General features: G+C 41.3%; 2 protein-coding genes across 2 annotated transcripts in view; both read right to left on the bottom strand.

The window, feature by feature from the left end:
* Window positions 1-4,282, bottom strand: part of LOC311225753 (pleckstrin homology domain-containing family G member 3-like) — a 51,568-nt gene extending 47,286 nt beyond the window's left edge. The window contains exon 1 of the mRNA XM_084311147.1: window positions 4,136-4,282. The gene's annotated coding sequence lies outside the window, so the exon portion shown is untranslated. The remainder of the gene's footprint in view (window positions 1-4,135) is intronic.
* A 2,889-nt stretch (window positions 4,283-7,171) lies between these two features.
* spint1a (serine peptidase inhibitor, Kunitz type 1 a) overlaps window positions 7,172-20,451 on the bottom strand; it is a 28,685-nt gene continuing 15,405 nt past the window's right edge. Inside the window, exons 5-11 of the mRNA XM_084310776.1 lie at window positions 17,185-17,352; window positions 16,828-16,875; window positions 14,536-14,664; window positions 14,344-14,394; window positions 13,897-14,067; window positions 13,724-13,783; window positions 7,172-10,663 (exon numbers count right to left, since the gene is read on the bottom strand). Coding sequence (XP_084166902.1) covers window positions 10,473-10,663; window positions 13,724-13,783; window positions 13,897-14,067; window positions 14,344-14,394; window positions 14,536-14,664; window positions 16,828-16,875; window positions 17,185-17,352 — 818 coding nt within the window. The 3' untranslated portion in view covers window positions 7,172-10,472. The remainder of the gene's footprint in view (window positions 10,664-13,723; window positions 13,784-13,896; window positions 14,068-14,343; window positions 14,395-14,535; window positions 14,665-16,827; window positions 16,876-17,184; window positions 17,353-20,451) is intronic.

The raw sequence follows: 20,451 nt of genomic DNA, 5'->3' as shown, positions 1-20,451 counted from the left end.
GTGAGACTTCTCCTCATGGGCAGACATGCCAGTGTGTCTCCGTCTATCCAGGAAGGATTACATGGGACACAGACAGAACAGGAAGGACATGACATCATCATATTTGTCCATATGAGTTTCCCATTGGATACCAAGAATGCTGCCAATCAAGATCTTTGGATTCAAAGCCTGAGAAAATGTATTCTAATGTTGGCATCTCTTGAGGAAATTCCCATCAATCGCTGCATAGTATTTGATACAGAAGCAGCAAAGTACACATCCAACTATTTGCACATCCATTCTTATTTATCTCCAGTTATTATTTTTTTTATTGATCTTTTTCCACCTCCTTTTTCCTCAGATTTTTCTCCCATCCCAATGTTAGTCATTATGCCAATTCCCAATCCCCTTCCTGGTCGCTGCGCACTTACCCCCCACAGTCGGTCTGGGAGAGTGGAGGCTATCACGTGCTTCCTCCGACACACGTCTAGCCAATCAACCTCTTCTTTTCACCAGGCAGCGCGGACTCTCACTGAGAGGGTGTAACGTGTGGAAGGATCACACTACCCCCCTTAGATCCTATCCACGCTGAGCAGGCGCCCCGACCGAACTGTAGGAGTCGCTGTTTACAACGACCCGGACCCAACCCGCCAGCTTTCCCACCCTCTAATACTGCCAATTGTATTAGTGTGAACGGCCGGCCAAGCTGGTGACAACGCCGGAGCTGTGAGCTGGATTCGAACAGGCGAATCCAGCGTCTCCGGCGTTTGGTGACGAACGCAATCTCCGCTACGCCACCTGACCGCCCATTTATCTCCAGTTATAATGTAGAACACTGATCATACTCACTAGAATACCCACTGTACCTATACATTACTTATTTGAGTCTAAAACACAAAATGCGCAATACATTTCACTCACAAGTGTATATCTGAACAGGCTGTACATAACCAAAAATGATATTTTTACCATAACCATTAAATATGTATCTCTCACTCCTTGCACTCTTCACATCTTTGCACGGTTTCTCTCCTGTTTGCAGCTCATGGGAATGGTTTCAGCTGTATCTAGTCATTCCTTGTTGTGTGTATCTCTGAAGACTGTTGTGCCATTACTCTCTTTTTCTTCGAGAGAACCACCAAACCACTAAATTCCTTGCTTGAATGTGTAAACATACTTGGCAGATGATTCGGATCTGGGCCGTGCACCTCATTCATGCATACTGATAGAAATTCCTCTGCATAACCTGGAACAATTGCCATCACAATGAGTGTTTCCTGGTGCACGACGGTTTGATGAACCGTTAAACAGAAGCTAAAAATAGACGAGAGAAAATGTGCTCCACCCCACTCTCACAGTCGGGAGAGACGGACCACATCCTCCTCCCGTCATCTACCCCCAACAAGGCCCTGGGGGACGAGTCCACCTCGTCGCCTTCCAGTCAGACGCGGTGGGGCGGCTTTCTAAAGACAACCATCAGTCAGGAAGGATGTTTACGTTCAGAAAAGTGAAAAATAAAAAGCCATCCTGGGATGGCAGGCAGAGGTCTAGGGGGGGGGGGTCTACTGGCTGTGAGACAGAGGGCCCTTTATTATTTCAGCACCAGCACTGTGTTTATCTTGCTTGACCTCTCTCCTACCCTCTTACCCTTGTCTACCCCAGTACAAAATACCCTGACAAACAGCCTTTCTCTAGCCGCCCTCTTTCCCACATTACTCCTGCAGTTTGTCCCTGACACAGGGCCTGAAGAGACTTAACGCTTTTCATTCACTGAGGAAAACAATAAAACCCACTTAATTTCAATCAAATCCACAGCTCGGAGAATAGCACGGCTTTAACCCACGACTTCACAGACACCAACCCCCATGAGCTCCTCCTTCAAGTCCACTTGGTAATTGCATTTTTGAGCATGCTGCTTGGATGGGGTGGCAAGCGATCTATCCTGTCTGAACACCCACAGAGCGCCGTGAGGATAAACAGAGCTGCGCTCATGTATAGTGCAATGCAGTTCGGCCAGAAGTAGCCCTAATGGCAGAATAATAATTCCCTGCTGTGGTAAAAGGAAAGGCACAACAATTTCCCCTTCACCACCGACAACCTGCAACCACAGACTCAAGAAAGGCATTTTAGAACGCATACCTGGGACGGGAAAAGCGCCATCTTAATTGGCAAATGACCAGTGAAGACTTCAAGTGCCTAAAACATATCAACGGTAGACAACAAGCCGGGCAGCAATCCGCCATAATGTCCTGCAGTGGCATAAGGGGAAAGGAGAGGGCTGCTGGCTAAAATTAGATGGTCATGATGTTGTCTTCAAATAGAAAGGGAGTGTTGCTCATTTTAAAGGTGCATTGCGCAACATTTGCAAAGCAAGCGGCTCCTTAATTAATGCCTGGTTTGTGGCTTGTTTCAAAGTCTTAGCTGTCCACACTGAGAGGGAAACAAACAAGTCACTTGTGACCTCCCCGGGGTCTCTTAGAACACTGAATCACTCAAGAGCACACACACTCTCCACTCTCCATGGAGGCCAATGTTCATGTTTATCTTTTTACTTTGACCCCTCACTGGAAATGGAATCCTGGCTGTAACCTGCGGAACTTGTACCTTCAGGGGTCAAGTGAGACAAGTCGAGGTCGCTCAGAAGAAGAGAGGAATATGTTATTATAACATTGTTTAAAACAGCTTTGATGTCGCAATGAATAACACTCCAAAACAATGTTATGTCCCGTGGCAACATATCAGAGTGAAAAAACACAAACAAGCACAAGCCACAGAGACTCATGTTCAAGCAACATCAAACTAAGCCGCATTTAAACCACTAAATAACATTGGGCGCTTCGTTGTTGTTCTTTGGTGACTTGTGAAATACTCTAAGCGGTTTAGGCCACTAGTTATAAGCCTGAATGCGCTGCTGGAGTCATTATATGGGTGTGATAAGGAACTTGAGCTCAAGTGTGAAAGTCACCCCAACACTCTGTAGTTCAGACTGTGTCGTCTGGCATTGGCCATCAGCAAAATGCTGCAGCGTACAGAGACTACAGTGAATAATGGACAGTGATGCCAACTCTGATTCCCTCCCTCCCTCCTTCCTCCGAGAGCCAAGACGCAAACCCTTGAGCCGTTTCCTCTTTCTGGGACCACCTGGAAGAGAGTTCTGTTCACTCCATTGAGGAAGTATTTCATCTGCACCGCGGCTAAAATGTCATTGTCTGAAAGGTCGAGCAAGGTCAAAGAAACTAAATGGGACTTTCTCCGTAACAATTGATTGATTTTACACCATTCATTCTCCACAGCTGGTGAGGAAATTCATTGACCTATGAAAAGCCTTACTTTGTCGAATTGGAATGGCCATTAGAAGAGGTAATCAGGGTTTGTTCGGGTCAAGTGTCGACACCATGGGTAAAAAAGGAATGCAAGTAAAGGGGACATGTCCATTGACTCAGTTTCACTATAGAGTGAAATGATCTCCTGTTCACACACAGTCTGGCATCCAGACTACTAGAGCCTGTAGATCCCAGCAGCTGATCAAAGTTCACTCAACAGAGAGTGTTTTTCTTCTTCCAGTACAAACATCACTTATCAGACTGAAACTCATGCCCATGCCAGTGGGTCTAGCCTGACTGATGGTGGCTCGAGTTAAAGACAGATGAGGCAGAAAATATGCCACTATAGACATTTGCGTGAAAATCGACCAAGGGTCTATATGCAATGTAAAAAAATAAAAATAAATCTAAAATTTTGAAATAAAAAAGAACACAAACACACTCTCTTGCGTCTCTATACGGCAATGGGCTGTCATCTGCCAGAAAATAAAGGATCGCCAGCTCAGAGGCTAAATATTGATGTTTTGGAACATGTAGTATGATGTGATTTTTTTGCCCAGGTTTTTCCACATGTTGCATTGCCCAGACCTGGACTGATGTTGTGTTGTAGTAGTACAAAGAGTTAATAATATACACATCAACTGTGTGACACGCGCATTGAAAAGAACTGTCAGACAACTTTACACAACAATCAATCCCGATGTGTTTATCATCAGCCAACAATAATCACAAAATGCACAAATTAATTGCAGTAAGAACATCCCAAGAAAGAATACTTTTCTTTTTGTCTTTTTTTTATAAATCCGCGTGTTTCTCAAAACAAAACGACTTACCAATGTTTACAGGTTTAACTCCTTCTCCCAGCAAGCAAGCTCCGCGCTGTGGTGTAAATATTCTTTCGATTATTTTTTCCAATACATGAGATTACTCCGTTTGTTAACTTCATTTCACAATGTAAAACATCTGAGAAAAGATTGTCATCCAGCCATCCACACTCAACAGCGAGAATACGTCTAGTAGACGCACAGCGCGGCGGACAGAGACCGCCTACTTTAGGAGAACTCTGTGCGCTCACTCCATACCCACTGAGGGGACATCACATTGATTGATTGATTGATTGAAAACTTTATTAACAGATTGCAGAATGGGTACAGTACAGTACAGCTCAATACATACAATTGTTAAGGGGATGCAGACCAGAGAAAGACTTTCGTCTTGTTTACACCAGGGTCCCCCATTTTCAATTCATCATAATTCACATTATATGCCCCCACTGCAGTTGGCATCCATTAGCCATACCTGGCCCGTTCCAACTTATTGCCCACTAATTTAAAAACGAATTTGAATGAAATAAAATATTGGTAGCACTTTGTAAGTAGCCCTATAGGCTGTGTTGTGGTTTATGTACTCACGAGAGCCTGCCGCCCACAACAACCATAGGCTGAGTGTGAACCAACATAATAGATTGTCACCCAGCCATTTGTACATTTATGAGGGTCAGGTCAGTGAAAAGGATGGTTCACAAAGACCTTGAGTGAATCAATTTGGTGGATGTTAATTTATGTGTGGTGAATAGTAAAGGAGCCCTTTGCCATATGCTCTCTGTCTTTGTTATTTTGGGGGTGAACTCAAGATAGCTAGTTTTGTAGGCTATAAGTGGTTTCTCAACCTTTTTGGTGTCTAGGAACCCCCATTTGATAAGATGTTTGTCTCAGGGGCCATATCTGAGAAGGATTATGTTGTTAGATAGGATTAAATCCCATGAGTATCTAGGTGTGGTAACAGTGGAGTGAGTGAAACCCATGACCAGAAACCACTTATGTAAACAAGACATGTCCTGATTGGGTCATTTGAATAGTTGTATGACAGTCTGTCTCAATGCTATGCCTAAATCCTTCACTATATAGTAGGAAACAATGAGAGGTTGATTCAATAATGAACAAAACAGGTAAGACTTTCCATTCTCTACTACTGAGTGTAATGTAACACACATGTGTTTAGGTCAACATCAGCAAACTAATGTCTCCATCTGCTGGTAATAAAGAGGAATGTCAATGTCACTACTCTTCTATTTTGGAACCTTGGAACCGTCCAACTAGAGTCAAGTCAAGAGTTTTATTTGTCACGGCATACAAGTATACAATGACTAATTATACAGTACACCATTTCTCCAAATAGTTGCTTTGTAGCCTACTTCCAGTTTATACAATTCCTTGTACAGGCTCCTAAAGGCACAGAATAAGGCAGCTAGAATTGTCTCGAGATGTGCACACGACTGTGACTGAATTAATTTATACCTACCTACTGCTTTCACCGTCTACAACTGCCCTACACTGTAATCATAATAATCGTAACTACCCACCTCATACTATATAATCTGTATGATAGCATGTACAATAATGCTGTATATACCGTATATATATATATATATATATATATATATATATATATATATATATATATATATATATATATATATATATATACACAACATGTCTGTACATATCTGCAAATAATCCTTTTACATATCTGTAGATACTATATCTATATCTGTACATATCTCTTACCTACTCTTGATTACTACCATACTGTCACTACATACATCACTGCACATATTAATATTACAAATCTGTACATAGATCTGATTAGCACTACACTCCGTAGTACTAATTTATATATTTTATATCCAGTTTAATCACCTGTACATTGTATATTACTATTGCACTGTTACATTTGCACTCTGGTTGGATGCCAAACCTATTTTCGTTGTACTACTTGTGCTGTATAATGACAATACATTTCAATCAAATTATATAGTACTCTAGGTCTAGGGTGGTTGGCTGTGAATAATATCATTGACAAAAGCCTCTCGAGTTTATGTTATAATGTACATAATACAAAGAAACCAAGAGCTATTTATGACCGACTGCATTTGGTGACGGATAGACATTCTGCCAAGAACCTGATGAATTGAAAATGGGGGACCCTGATGTAAACAAGACGAAAGTCTTTCTCTGGTCTGCATCCCCTTAACAATTGTGTGTATTGAGCTGTACTGTATTGTACCCATTCTGCAATCTGTTAATAAAGTTTTCAATCAATCAATCAATCAATCAACAACTACAGGCAGAAATTATGTCTTACCAAGGCCAACATTAGTGCTTGGTAAGAGAGCATTCTCTTCTCAGGCTCGTATGTGAGATAATAGAAATGTGTAATGAGGATATGGTTCATTGTATGTAGGGTGGATAGTATACAGGGCAATGCATTGTTGTACTCTTGTTACTTCAATGTTTTAATGTTATTTTGTGTGTAAAAAGTGTTGAAAGATGTATGAGAATAATTGTGGGTTTTAAATGTTGTAAGATGTATGAGGATAATTGTGGGTTTTAAATGTAGTAAGACGTATGGGGATAATTGTGGGGTTTAAATGTTGCAAGATGCATTGGGATAATTGTGGGTTTTAATAGTTCTACTTGCACAAATGTTGGTCGTTTGCTTCTATATATTAAAGTGATGTTTTTAATGTTGAGGACTGGGCTAATATAACTAAACAAAAACAAAAAAATCTAGGCTGCATATTAAGCTCTAGAGTAGACTATCAGTGCATAAACTATTGGAAGAGGACCTGGCAGAGGATCCTAGCATAAGATGCATACTGTAGGATACAGTTCTCCATGCCTTTGAAAAACCTGCAAGCTCAAACAAGCTGGCCTGTAATACAGAGCAACAAAATCAGTAGTTTGCACACTGTCCAATTTGCTCCCACGGTGTGTGTTTATGGAGATATAATTTCAATCCCATAAGCATCTTCGTTTTGAAACTTTAAAAGAAAAAAAAAAAGTAATCCAAAGCAAACAAACCCATTTTCAGTGAACATTTTATTAGCATGACCATAATACTCCTAAAAAGAGTTATAAAACTATGTACAAGGGCTTTAAAAAGCCTCTAGTAAAAGCTTGAAACAATTGAAAGATTATATTTTCCCCTGGCGAGTTCTTAAAATAAAGGCACAAGCACCCTATCCTATGTTTGTTTCTCAAATACTTTAAACATTTCACTGAAAATAAAGAGTAAAATAGGATATTGCTTCCTTGCAATTCTATATACAACATATTTCTAACAGAGTACATTAACATAGAATAGAATAAAACATTAAAACTGACAGTGGGGAAAAAAGGGAGTGGAAATCTTTCAAGACTATAACCTACATAGACCAGTTTTTGGGGGTTGTGGGGCACGGACAGGGGATGTTTAGGGGGGTATACAAGGTCAACAGCAGATGCCACATATACATGTTTCGCACCATCTAAAAGCTGCGACCATAAAGATTCATCAACAGCTTAGCACTGTGTTAATGTTTTGATATGCGCTTATAAAAAATTTGAAACTTTAAAGTGTATAAGGGCTTGGAGCATTTTGATTAAAAAAAACATATGTCCATTCGCATACTTAAATGTGTAATAGATTGGTGCAGCACATTTTAGGTTGATATCATAAATTACAGATTTGGTGTATTACAGAAACATTTTTGAGACAAGACCTTGAACAACACTCGACACGTTGATACTGTGATTTGGTATCGATAACCTTTGACATCTGGAGATTTCGGCAAGCATTTTCTTTTTTTGACAAACACTTCTTTCTGAAAATGGCTAATTTTGAAAATGTATCTAGACAAACAATACACTCTCTTATTGGCCCTGTCTCTCTAGTTTATGGGTGTTAGGTTTCATGGTGCTGTGGGAGACCTAGAGGGCACAATTGGACATTTTATAGTGAGGTCAAGTAAAAAAGAAAGAAAAATGGTGTCATTCACATGGACAGCCACTGTGAGGACTCGCATGAATGCAGCTGGGCCTCATTTGACTTAGCGCTCTACTGTATGCAATTCCAAAACTGTTTAGGGGCCACAGTATGAAAAAATAGGTAAATATACATATGGTTTTGACCCTTAAGTACATGGCATGGAATAGCATGGATTGGGCACGGATGTAAATGTTAAGACTCTCACGGCTCCATTGAGATTCCATTCGGATGCCTTGATGGGAAAGATCAAGGAACCCCGTTGAAAATGGCACCGCTACTTCACCACAAAACTTTGCTCAACTTTGGAGCAATATTTCTGGTTTCCATATAATACCACTATCTTGGCTCTAGCTTTAATGTTGAGCCTGCTACAGCATCTGAAAGATAGCAATGTTGGGCTCAGAGGGTTAAGAGACTAGTTAAAGAAAAGTACCTAATTCAATACAAGTATTTACATGTTATTCCTATGAACTTGTGAATTTGAATATTCTTCCTGTAAGCAAGAATTCCAAGATTTTAGCAGACCACTGCCGGCTCAAACCACACCCTATTTTCCTTGATCTTCCTGCTGCGATGGAAGCAAGAGTTGTGATTTGAAGGTCAAGAAAAGAGGGTGGGGTTTGAGATCAATTCAATTAACGAAAGACTTGATTTTGAAGGCAAACAGAATCTTTGTTTGAGCTTTTTACACCCAGGTGAGCTGCACTACACAGTAGTGCAATGCAATCAGAAGAAATCATTCATCCGCAAAACACCATCTGTCGCCTTTTCCACCCCCAGTTGATTCTAAATAGTTATACATTCATCAATATGAATCATTGATTATTGTTCATGACTATATAGGAGAAAGTAATGAAAATGTATATACATACAAATCGAACCCTTGCAGAGCAAAAGAAAACACGTATTCCCGCTTTGACTTTAGAGCTTTGCAAGACCATTTTACCCTGAGAACAGAACTGACTGGCAATGTCACTTCTGACAGGCAGCTGCAGAAATAAAATAAAATAAAAAGATATAACATAAAACAGTACATTTCAATATTTCTCTTAAAACACAAACTTCTATGTGCAAGTTATACTTAAAAAAAAGAAACGCAAAAAAACTCAGTTGCATTATTGTTATCATACAGACCTGTACGTGAACAAGATAAAACAAGACTATCCTACCACTAACTCTCTAAAGTTCAAATATAGGAAGTGAACATTACGCTATTAATCAGAGTTTGTTCAGTATACCAGTCCCTCCAGGAAATTTTCAATTCATGTATCGCAATAATGAATGCAAATTCAACCAATCTTCACAATACATGATGCAGGGCCTTGCAAATCTCAGAGATTTTTTGCGTTAACGTAAAAAATACATAGCAAAATGCAGGAATGTAAACACACCACCAGCCACCGGGTGGAAGTCAAAGTTATGGGGTGGTCAAAAAGGATGATGCGATTAATTGTTAAAGGGGACCTGCATTGCAATTCCTTGCACTATTTGGGCAACTTTACACAATTCCTGTGAGTCTATGGAAGACATCTAAGTTTTTCAAAAGAATTCATTGTTTTATATTTCTAATGAAGTACTCAAAAGCATCATTTTTCAGGCTGTTATTGGATGGGCTCCGCCCATAAGCGCTTTCAGTGACAGTCACCCACACAGCATGATACATACGAGAGAGAGCGAGAGAGAACGAGCGAGAGAGAGGAGAGATGCGTCCCGACACACACGCAGTCAAGTTTGTGTGTAAATGCTCCGACGAGGGAGAGATGGTGCACACACATTTTTACACACACTTCTGCATGGTCCCGCTGGTCCCTCTCTCTCTCCCTCCATCCCTCTCTCCCGCTCGCTCGTTCTGTCAAAACCCATTTGAGGAAGTGTTGGGATACACTATGCGCTACAACCATAGAGGGGGCGTTACTGCACATCAGTACCCTTTTCACATCAGCAATACCGTCAAATCAGAACAGCTTAGTTGAGTGAGGGAAGATCTCGTGAACTCGAGACTAGACTGATGAGTCAATATGATAATTAACGACAGACCACATTGATATAATCTCCAATTGCTAGGAAAAGGCCATTTATAATGCATGGGACCTTTAAGGTTTTAAAATGTATCTGAAAATATTAAAGCGTTAATATAGCCCTAATCTTTTGCCAATTCCTGCAATTTTATATATATAAAAAAAAGAATCACAAAACTTTGCAAATTGCATCGCAATCTTTGAGAAAACCCACTGCAAAAATCAACAAATCACAAAAAAGAAACGCAGTGAAATCCTGAAAGGACTGATATACCACACATGACTTGGGCTGCGAGGGGTCACAGGTCAGGGGCCAATGGGGGGGGGGGGGTTGAGGAGGGGGTCAATTGGGTTTGGTGGTGCTGTTGTAGACCAGCCGCTCCGTGTCCTCCAGGGTGGTGACCTGGGAGCCGTTCACGGCCACGCGCTGGTGGCGCTGTGGCTGCCCCTTCTTGCCCTTCAGGTAGCAGTAAGCCAGGACGCAGAGCAAGATGAGGATGGATAAGCCCAGCAGCACGGCGACAGCCATGGTTACTAAGGGAAGGACGGGCAGAAGGAAATAACACACCGGTCACAATTAAAATCCGCTAGAGTCGGAGTAATATCGAAAATGTGCGTTGGTTGTTTTAAAAGAATGCAAGGCTGCAGAGTCCGGATGAAAAGATCACTTGCTAACTGAGCAGAATAGGTTAGCAGAAAGAAAAGGCTTCATTCACATTAGTACCTTTTGAACAGCAATGACCCCAGAGAAGCAAAAGCTGATGGAGCGTAAAATGGCTTTTGAGAGAAGCATTGTCGTGGTGTCTTCACGAAAACAATTAATTACATTGAGAAAAAGGTTTATTTTTCACTTTTAGGAAGGCTAAAAAGGGGGAACACCACCCAATGTAAGAATAGATGTTGTTGTGACTCGGGACCTGGCTCACCAACATACAGCCTGGAAAGGTCAAAGGGTCACAAATGATAAATGCTCAACTTGATGACGATAGTGTTTCCCTTAGCAGCAGGGTTGGGTATAATTTAGATTTTAGTTTCTTTCGATCCCGGTGCCAAAATCAATACTTCGAAAAGCAACAACAACACTGAATTTCTAATTTGAAGTTAATTTGGGGACATGCTTAAATTCATCAACAGGAATCCAAGGAATAACCTTTAGAAACCATAACCAACATTAACCTTAAACTACGGTATTCTTATTTATATTGCAAATGTGGTGGGAGGGTGGGACATCACAGCCAAAAAGATAATTAATAGGTCCTAGTAGGTCCAGGGATCCAGTTCTCCTCTTGAAACACTTATTAACTGAGTTCTAATGATATGTCACACTATCTCGAGTTGTCCAAGCTTCTTTCCTACAAAGTGCAGCTTTAAACTTGGCCAATTGCATCTCTTGTATCATATAACCATAGTAACCCACACTCACTCACTCTGTTCCTTCTGTCCGGCCTCTGAAAGCCTGCAACCAGGGGGACAACCCCTCAGCTCCAACACATGGCCGCACCAGACTGCTTACTGCTGTACAGTGTATTTAGTCTAGCTGTTGCACTTTAGTCATTGAAACTCTGTTTCACATTGAAACTACATTTCATTGGCTGTCCCTGTATCTTCACTCGCTTGTTCTGGTTCAGGATCTTAATTCTGTATTTCCGTTTCATCTGCTTGTGGTACTGATTAATTGGCATGTCTAAGTAAATAGGTGCAAAATGCGACCAATCATTTGCTGCTGTCATGGTCTGTTTCAGTAAAGTGAAGTCATGGGCTACTTGAGCGTTTTATTTTGCTTTTGACATGATGATGTTCTTCTTATTGTCTGTCACATTTGAAGTGCATGAGAGACTGGTTGGCTGGGCAGTAGGAGAGAGAGATGTTTTTCTGCAGCTTTCCCGACCACAAAAGGTCAATTGATGGTCGTTATGCATATGGTGCAGCACCGAGATTAATGTAGGGATTGGGTCCGGGTCGTACCGAGCAAGGTTGGCACCGGGACCACTCTGTGCTCGGTTGTCGTACCCAAACCTAGCAGACAAACAGTCTGACACTGCAAAAGAGAGGATGCCACACATGTGTGATACTAGGCCTTCCGCAGACCTCCAAGTGGACAGAACTCACCATGAACTGAATGAGGCAATGCATGGAAAATAGTGGAACTTACATCTGTAGGCTGACCAACAGCATGCCTTGTATGTAGTGGTGCACGATATATTAAAACAATAAGTTATCATGTTATAACGTGAAACGTTTTATGTTAAAACAATAAGTTATCACGTTATAACGTGAAACGTTTTATGTTAAAACAATAAGTTATCACGTTATAACGTGAAACGTTTTATGTTAAAACAATAAGTTATGACGTTATAACGTGAAACGTTTTATGTTAAAACAATAAGTTATCGGGGAGCTCCAGTAGCTCACCACGTACCGCAAGTGCTATTTCAGCGCCGTGGACAACCGCGCTCGCGCGGATCTGGGGCTGAGCGCGTTCGAATCCCGGACGGCAGCCGTGCCTTTCCCAGAGTGTCTTTCCCCCCCATCTGAACCCTTTCAGCCTGCTCCGTCGGTCGAACTTGACCAAGTATGAATGCGAAGAAAAAGCGATAAACGCTAAAAGAACCAGGTGACTGGTCAAAGTTAAAAAAAAAAAAAAACAATAAGTTATCACGTTATAACGTGATACTGATATTTTTTTCTGTTTCTGATGTGGCAGCAATATGCTTCCGTAGTTATCAGTGAAACTCTGCATTTCACTATTGTAACCAAGATAGGGAGACCAAAATAAACTGAAAAAAGTATCGCAAATGACAATTCTGAGTAGTCCTTGGGGGACTGTATATGATTCTGTGAGATCTAAGGTCAGACTTTATGCCTCTTCTCACCACGCTTGTCCTAAGGTTGTCTCTATTGCAAATTTGATAAGAAATGTTAGTATGCTAAACTATGCTTATCAAAACCAGGTAAAGAGCATTTCACACCAACGTTTAACTGAAAAACGTAGCCTAGGATTGTTTAAGGGCTGGTATAATTTAAAAGAGAGACTCAACATTTATAATTCTCTGTATTAAAAAGTGGAAGTTGCAAGTGCAGAGGAGCTGACCACAGACACCACATGTGATACTAGAGATTCCACAGACCTTCAAGAGTAGAGTTCAACATCAACCGAACGAAACACTTATGTTCTTATGACTTGCGACTCAACATGTATAATGTAAAGTTAAACAATTTGATTAGTAACCGCTAGAATAATAGATATGGAGGTATCGTCAAGGAGATTTGAGTGTCTGTCGATAGCTTGGAATACGCTATACAAGCTTCTGCATTATGAACATAGAGGTCTGTAGATTGTAAGTAAGACTGTAGATACATTAAGAGTTAAAAGTCGATGGCATGGGACTTTAATTAAGGCATATTCAAGTTCCTGGTTTATGGGGACTAGAAGGTTGGTCACAACATGTTGGGGGAAATTCCTAGGACAGTACAATCAATATTTGTGAACATGAGCATTTTCCCAAGAGCTACAACTCATCAAATGTGTGATGTCATCAGGTATAAAAGTAGGGAGCTGCTCCACAGAGAATGAATTGCTGAAGGATCAATTACCTGTCTCGTTCATAGAACCTTGCCGTTCAAACTCCCCCTTTCTTGCATATATGTCTTTCTCTATAAAAAAGAAAAAGAAAAGGCACATTAGCAACTTCACACAGTGCTTCAAATAAACCACGCGATAAGACTTCTGGATTCTGGAGTGGCCCGCGAGCGCACAGCAAGCCCACCTGTTACCCCATTGCAGTTCTTATTACAGGACTCCTTGGTGTCGAATCTGTTCTCGCTCTCGCTGCAGCCGCCATAGTTGAAGCGGAAGCAGTCCTGGTGGAGGGGGTTGTAGTACCACTTGGTGAAGCTCTCCCTGCAGGTGCCGGTATGGGGGGGCTGCGTGCAGCGCACTGTGGGAGGAGGAGGAGGAGGTTAGGAAGAGGAGAGTAAGAGAGGGTGATGGCAAGTATCCACTTGATGGTCGTTACCCTTTATGTCGGCACTTCACGTCTTTGTCAGGGCAAAATAATACAATTCTGTTACAGTGACATATACTGTACATATGTTTAAAGATATGAAAATAATAAGAAAAACACATGGTTAAAAAGAAGCAACGTACTTCACTGGTATGGTAAAAGTAAGTGGTAATATAAACACTATATCAACAAGCTGAAGAAACCAGTCACCTTTCTGCTCATCCAGTGGGATTTGGAGAAGGATCCGGAACTTGTCGTTCACTGATGAAGACAGACCAAAGAAGAAGATATTAAGTCGGGGCAAGTCTTCCCGGGAAACGTCTCATCGCCACCACTGAATGCATTTATAATGCCATGAAAGACAGTTCGTGGAGATTAGGCTGGGTTTGCATGTTAACTCACAGTTGTCACAGTTGGACTCGTCTGAACCATCGGTGCACTGCTGCATAGAGTCACACTCCAGACCAGGGTCCAAACAGCAGCCGTTGTCGCAGGTGAACTGCTCGGCCGTACATGGAGCCCCGCAGGTCTCTATGACACACAACACAGGGCAGAGAATGGTCACCTTTACCAGAGACGCATAAAGGGTCGAACAAATAGCATCAGAGCTGCCACGACCAGGGGGGGGCGCACAGATTCCTTGGGTCATGCCATCGGGAATGCCTCTGCAAAGTGTGCATAAATATGCATGCCTCTTTATGTGCGGTAGGCAGATAGGACATGCCTATGTGTTCAAACGTAGATGTATTTTGGTTGAATTTGTTTATTGCAGTTTGATTTTATAGGTTAGTACAAGAGTGGGTGTAATTGCATTCCCTTTGTTTTTCAAGAATGAAAAAGAATTGGCCATGAGGCCAATAACCTGTTAATAAGGCTCTACTACAGCGGATGATTGGTGGTTGATTTCATTATCTGATTCAATTATTCATTCAAATTAAAAAAGGGCAATTCCCATAACATAAACACGCAGTTGGCAACTTTTCACCAACATTGACCATCCTGCCAGTCTGTTCCATTATATATCCTTTATAATCATTTAATAAAGAAAAGATATGGATGACTGTTTAAAGGTTTCTATATTATAGAAAGTGGGTTTGGCCTCGTCCTGGTATGGATTTGGCAGTCTGAAATGTTATTCAGGCGCTGGAGAAAACTACATACCGGTAGGTACTCCTGAATAGCAACAGGACTTTGTTGACTAATCAATTTGTTGTTTTCATCAACAAATATGTAAAATTGTGTTTCCCACATGCAATAATGCAAACGGACCTCTTTAAATATTATGTTTACCAGAGATGTGCTTATAATTTTTCTGGAAAACCTATTGGCATGGGGAAAAGCACAAAAATCACTCAATCGACCTACAAAGCAAAACTAACCAATGAATTGACTAATACAATGTTTCAAGGAAATTGTATAAAATTGTTGAAAAGGTAAAAAAAAATTCAAATGTCAGTGCTCAAGAAAAGTCTAATCTACGGTAGCAAGTATAATCTACGGTAGCAGACAACTAAACTCAAAATCTCCCTGTGGTTAAACAATAGCAGTGTTGGTCAGACTAAGAGAATCTGTAGAGCTGCTGAACAAAAATGGAGGAAAACTAAAGGTCACAGTTCACTGTGATATATATATATATAAAGAAGCCATGACTGCCTATAACAAAGCAATATTGGTCGGTGGCAAGAAAGGACTACTTTTCTAAGATTATCACAGAGAATGCTGGGAAAAAAAGTGAAGAACTTGCATTATTCTTGAATTACATCAATCAGAGCCAGCATTAGTCCTGATGCAAGCACATCTACCATCTGTAATCAATCAATTCACTTGCATTACATCAACTGAGCTCTAGAAAACTGTCATGTAATGCAACTCCTCCACTTCCTGTATTGACCCTATACCTACAGTACAGCATTTTTTAAAGTGGATATTCTAAAGTATTTAAAATCATGTCATAATATTTTTCCCAGATGCATTCAAAACGGCCGTCGTAAACCCTTACTAAAGAAACCCAAACTAGATGGTAATGTACTGACCAACTATAGGCCGATATTCAACCTTCCATTCATCAGCAAGATACTTGAAAAAAATTTCTCAATCCAAATAAACTCCATTCTTAAGGAAAACAACATAATGGAGGAATTTCAATCAGGCTTCTCAAACTAAACTCGGGTGCAAATAAAGTTTCAATTCTTGTCCTGTGCAGCGTTCAGCATGATTGACCATGATATCCTAATAAATGATTGTCTAGAAAAGTTAGTTGGTCTTTCTGACTACCGGTATATACAGGTTCAGAACACAGCATATCAAAGGGAGAAAATATTAGGCCAGGCTTGGAGATCATGCTTCTGAGAAACATGACACCTACTTTGGAGTTCCACAATGGAGCTGCCTTGGTCCACTATTATTCTCACTATACATGCTGCCACGTGGGGACATCATTAGAAAACACAATGTATGTTTCCATAGCTATGATTCCGGGAGGTTTTAATATAAACTCTCAGCTCATTTGATGCCCATGTCTATTTTGTGTCTATGTCACTGCTGTGAAGGACTTTGGGCTGCAATTCTTGTATGAAAGGTGCTATACAAATAAAGTTTATTATTATTATTATACATTTTCCTGAGTGACAGAAGAACTACAAGTCAGAGAATGAATGGTTTATCTGCAGTAACTTTCTGGAGAATGACACCTACCTGTAGGTCCAGGAATTGGCAAACCTCTGGAAGAAGTTGAACTTCTTTCTGAAAAAGAGGGCAGCACAACATTAAAACACATTATAGCTAATTATCTTAGATCCTATACCACTCTGGTGGTGGGGGTGCTTGTATTTTTTACATGAATTAACGATATTGGCGGCTCTATAAATTGTATTTAGAAATAGCTTCTTGTTTCAATGTTGTATGATTTTAATTGTTAATAAAAATGTAAGTAAAAAAGAAAAAAAAAAAAAAACCTATGTGATCTGGACAAGTTTAGTTTGTTTGTTCATTTTAGTAAAAACGATGTTCAAGTACAAGGCCACAAACCACCAGAGGGCGTGGCTGAAGTACCTGAGCCGAGGCAGGCGTTGGCACACTCCTTGGGGGACAGGTAGTTGTTGAGGTTCTCTCTGCAGCCCCCGAACGTGAACTGTTCACACTTCTCTGAGGCAGCGTTGTAATGCCAGCGAGGGAACGAGCCGCGACACGGGCCGATCTTCATGGGAGCCATGCAGTGGTCTGGTGGAACACAGAAGCATGAAGAGGATCCGGTTCATAGACAGATGAGGGCCGTGCTCAGACATTACCCTTCAAGATAAATGTTGATTTCTCAAAAAAGCTGCCGGTTTCATTAAACTATTTATGAATGAATGATAGTTACATTTATATAGCGCTTTTCTAGACACTCAAAGGGCTCCGCCCACATTGTAGGGGGGAAATTGCCTCCTTCACCACCACTGGTAGCACCCAACCTTGGGCTACACAGGCTCAATGGCTGCCATACACTGGCACCAGGCACACATCACAATACACAATGGCTAGTTAATAAATGGTAAATGGCTGCTTTTTTATATAGCGCTTTTATCCAAAGCGCTTTACAATTTGTTACTTACATATTACCCATTCACACACCGACGGTGGAGGCTACCATGCAAGGTGCCAACCTGCTCATCGGGAGCAATTAGGGGTTAAGTGTCTTGCTCAAGGACACATCGACACGCTGCCCAGGAGCGGGAATCGAACCGGGAACCTCCGGATTGCCAGACGACTGCTCTACCTCCTGAGCCACCCATACACTTAAAACACACCAACTTTTTTCAAAAAAACAACAGGGTTTGAGGTGATGAAACCATTGCGCCCAGGCAGCAGTGGTTCTGCAAAAAAGAGTATATCTGCTTAGAAAACGTCTAATTATTTATTTTTGTGGTAAATACACAGGTCACAATATGTTTACAGGAACGTTTTGAAGTTTTATTTGGAGTGTAATTCGTGACTGTTGGGAACTAGGCTACACTGGCACACCTACTTCGAGTGAATGACGCTCAGCTAGGCTAACGGTGTGGCTGTTCCCTAAGCCTAATGCATGCACAGAAAAGAAAGGGGTATGTATCTGCTTGTCCAACTCCAGGGTAGATGGCAAATAAGCAAATTTCCCCAAAAGTTGGCGTGTTCCTTTAAGAAAAGATAAGAGAACCAAATTATTCCTGAAGGAAAAGTTGCATCATTTTCAACAGCACTACACAGCATAGTTAAAACGAGAATGTACAAAAGAAAAAAAAGAAAAAAAAATATATATATATATTATATATTGTAACAAGGTGAAATTAGACTTCACAAATCCTATCATAAAAATGCCTGTACATGGGCGGCTGGGTAGCGCAGCGGACTAAACGCCTGCCTACCACCGCAGAGACACTGGTATCGAATCCAGCTGTCAGCGGTACCTCCGGCTTGGTCGGTCGTCCATACCATCCAATTGGCAGTGTTAGCGGGTGGGAAGCTGGCGGGTGTGTATCCTGTCGCTGTAAACAGCGACTCCTACAGGTCGGTCGGGGCGCCTGCTCAGCGACAGCGAGGGAGGGAACTGGGGGAAGTAGTGTGAGCCTCCCACGCGTTACGCCCCGGGCACATACAACGCACACCGAGTCCGACTTCAGAGCGCACGGAAGCGCCACGGAGGAAGGCACATTTACATTGGGACAGCTGTAAATGCCTAGTCTATATGCGAAGTCAGTCCCCGTTGGAAGATTTTTGCATGTATAACCCGTTATTATATAATTAATTAGAATGTTAGAATTCATTTTAGAATGATGATCAGTGTGACTGTACTCCTGAAAAAGTATAGTACTATGGTTTATTTGTATTGGGAAAGATACAGACACATTAACTGGTTGAACAACAACATGTGTGGTAATAATGCAGATAGTGGGGTGGGGGGGACACTATTATTATTATTATTATTATTATGCAACATTGTAGGTTATTATAGTATAGTTCTTCAGACGGATTCCTACGCCACTATAAAACTACATATCAATGGTTTGGCTGAACAGACAGACAACCAGATATATAGACAGATAGCCAAACAAACAAACAAACAAACAGACAGACAGGCAACCAGATATGACAGATAGACAAACAAACAGACAGACAGCCAACCAGATATGACAGATAGACAAACAAACAGACAGACAGACAGGGGGGGTTGGGCGGCGTCTATGCTTTTACCAACGCGTTCGTGTTTCCGGGTTCCCGTTTTGCGCTCTGATTGGCCACTGACCTACGCTAGTACGCCCCCCTCATAGACGCGTCCGGTTCTGTGCTTTTGTTTTGAGCTGACGCTAGTTTTCAACAGAGACACACACACACATCGCGGCGCGAGTGCAGCTTCACAGGCGAGGCTTGTGAGGAGGAGGAAGAGCTGTGGATTTAATCGGCAGGAGAGAGAGAGAGCTCAAGGCCGTATATAATATAATAGCCCCATGGTGCGGTCAGAGGCTGCTCAAACTACCGGTGTTGTAATAAATTAATTGATTGATGTTTAACTTGTCCGTGTGTGTGTCCAGTCCTAACCAGAGTTACCAGACACATACGCATCAACAAGTCGAATGATCACGTACGCATAAACGTGACGTTACATTATCACAATTTTTATATTTTAATATGCATCAAATGTAATACGACTGTCTGTGAAGTGATATAAACGAATGTTCACTTGTTCTCCCTCTCTTACTTCTCCACTCTCACTTCCCCCCTCTCTCTGGTCTCTTCTTCTCTCCTCTCTCCCCTGCTGCTCCAACCATTTTCTCTCTCCTCTCACCTCCTCAACTCTACCAACTCTACCAACTCTGTGTCACCCTATATCAGTTTATTCTACTACCGGTAACTGGATGTATCCATATTGTAATAAACTATCCTCCTTATTGAACTATAGAAATTGTGTTTAATTGTCTCCTTTATTTTTCTGATATTCATTCCATTCCAAAAATTCCTACCTCTCGGACCACAAAGTGAATTCCATCAGTTTTACATGATTACATAAAATAATAAGTGCAAACACAGGATTCCTATTTACACACCGACTTCTACAGAAGTCAACAGATATCTAGAGATATTAACAGAATAATTAAATTAATTAATATATTCCAATAGGGAAAGTCAATGAAAAGGACATTCCACCTGAGACTCTGCTCTGAACCACGTATGAGGAACAACTGGTTTTAATGCTCGGAATGGTTGCGGCCAAGAATATTATGCTAAATAATTTTCCCCTCCCTGCTTTCTGAGGTGCCTCAACGAGACGGTTACAGTTGCACAAATGGAGAGAATACAACTAAT

The sequence above is a fragment of the Notolepis coatsorum genome (assembly GCF_963971535.1).
Source record: "Notolepis coatsorum genome assembly, chromosome: 3".
Lineage (NCBI taxonomy): Eukaryota > Metazoa > Chordata > Actinopteri > Aulopiformes > Paralepididae > Notolepis > Notolepis coatsorum.
This window is presented reverse-complemented; position numbering and strand designations above follow the sequence as displayed.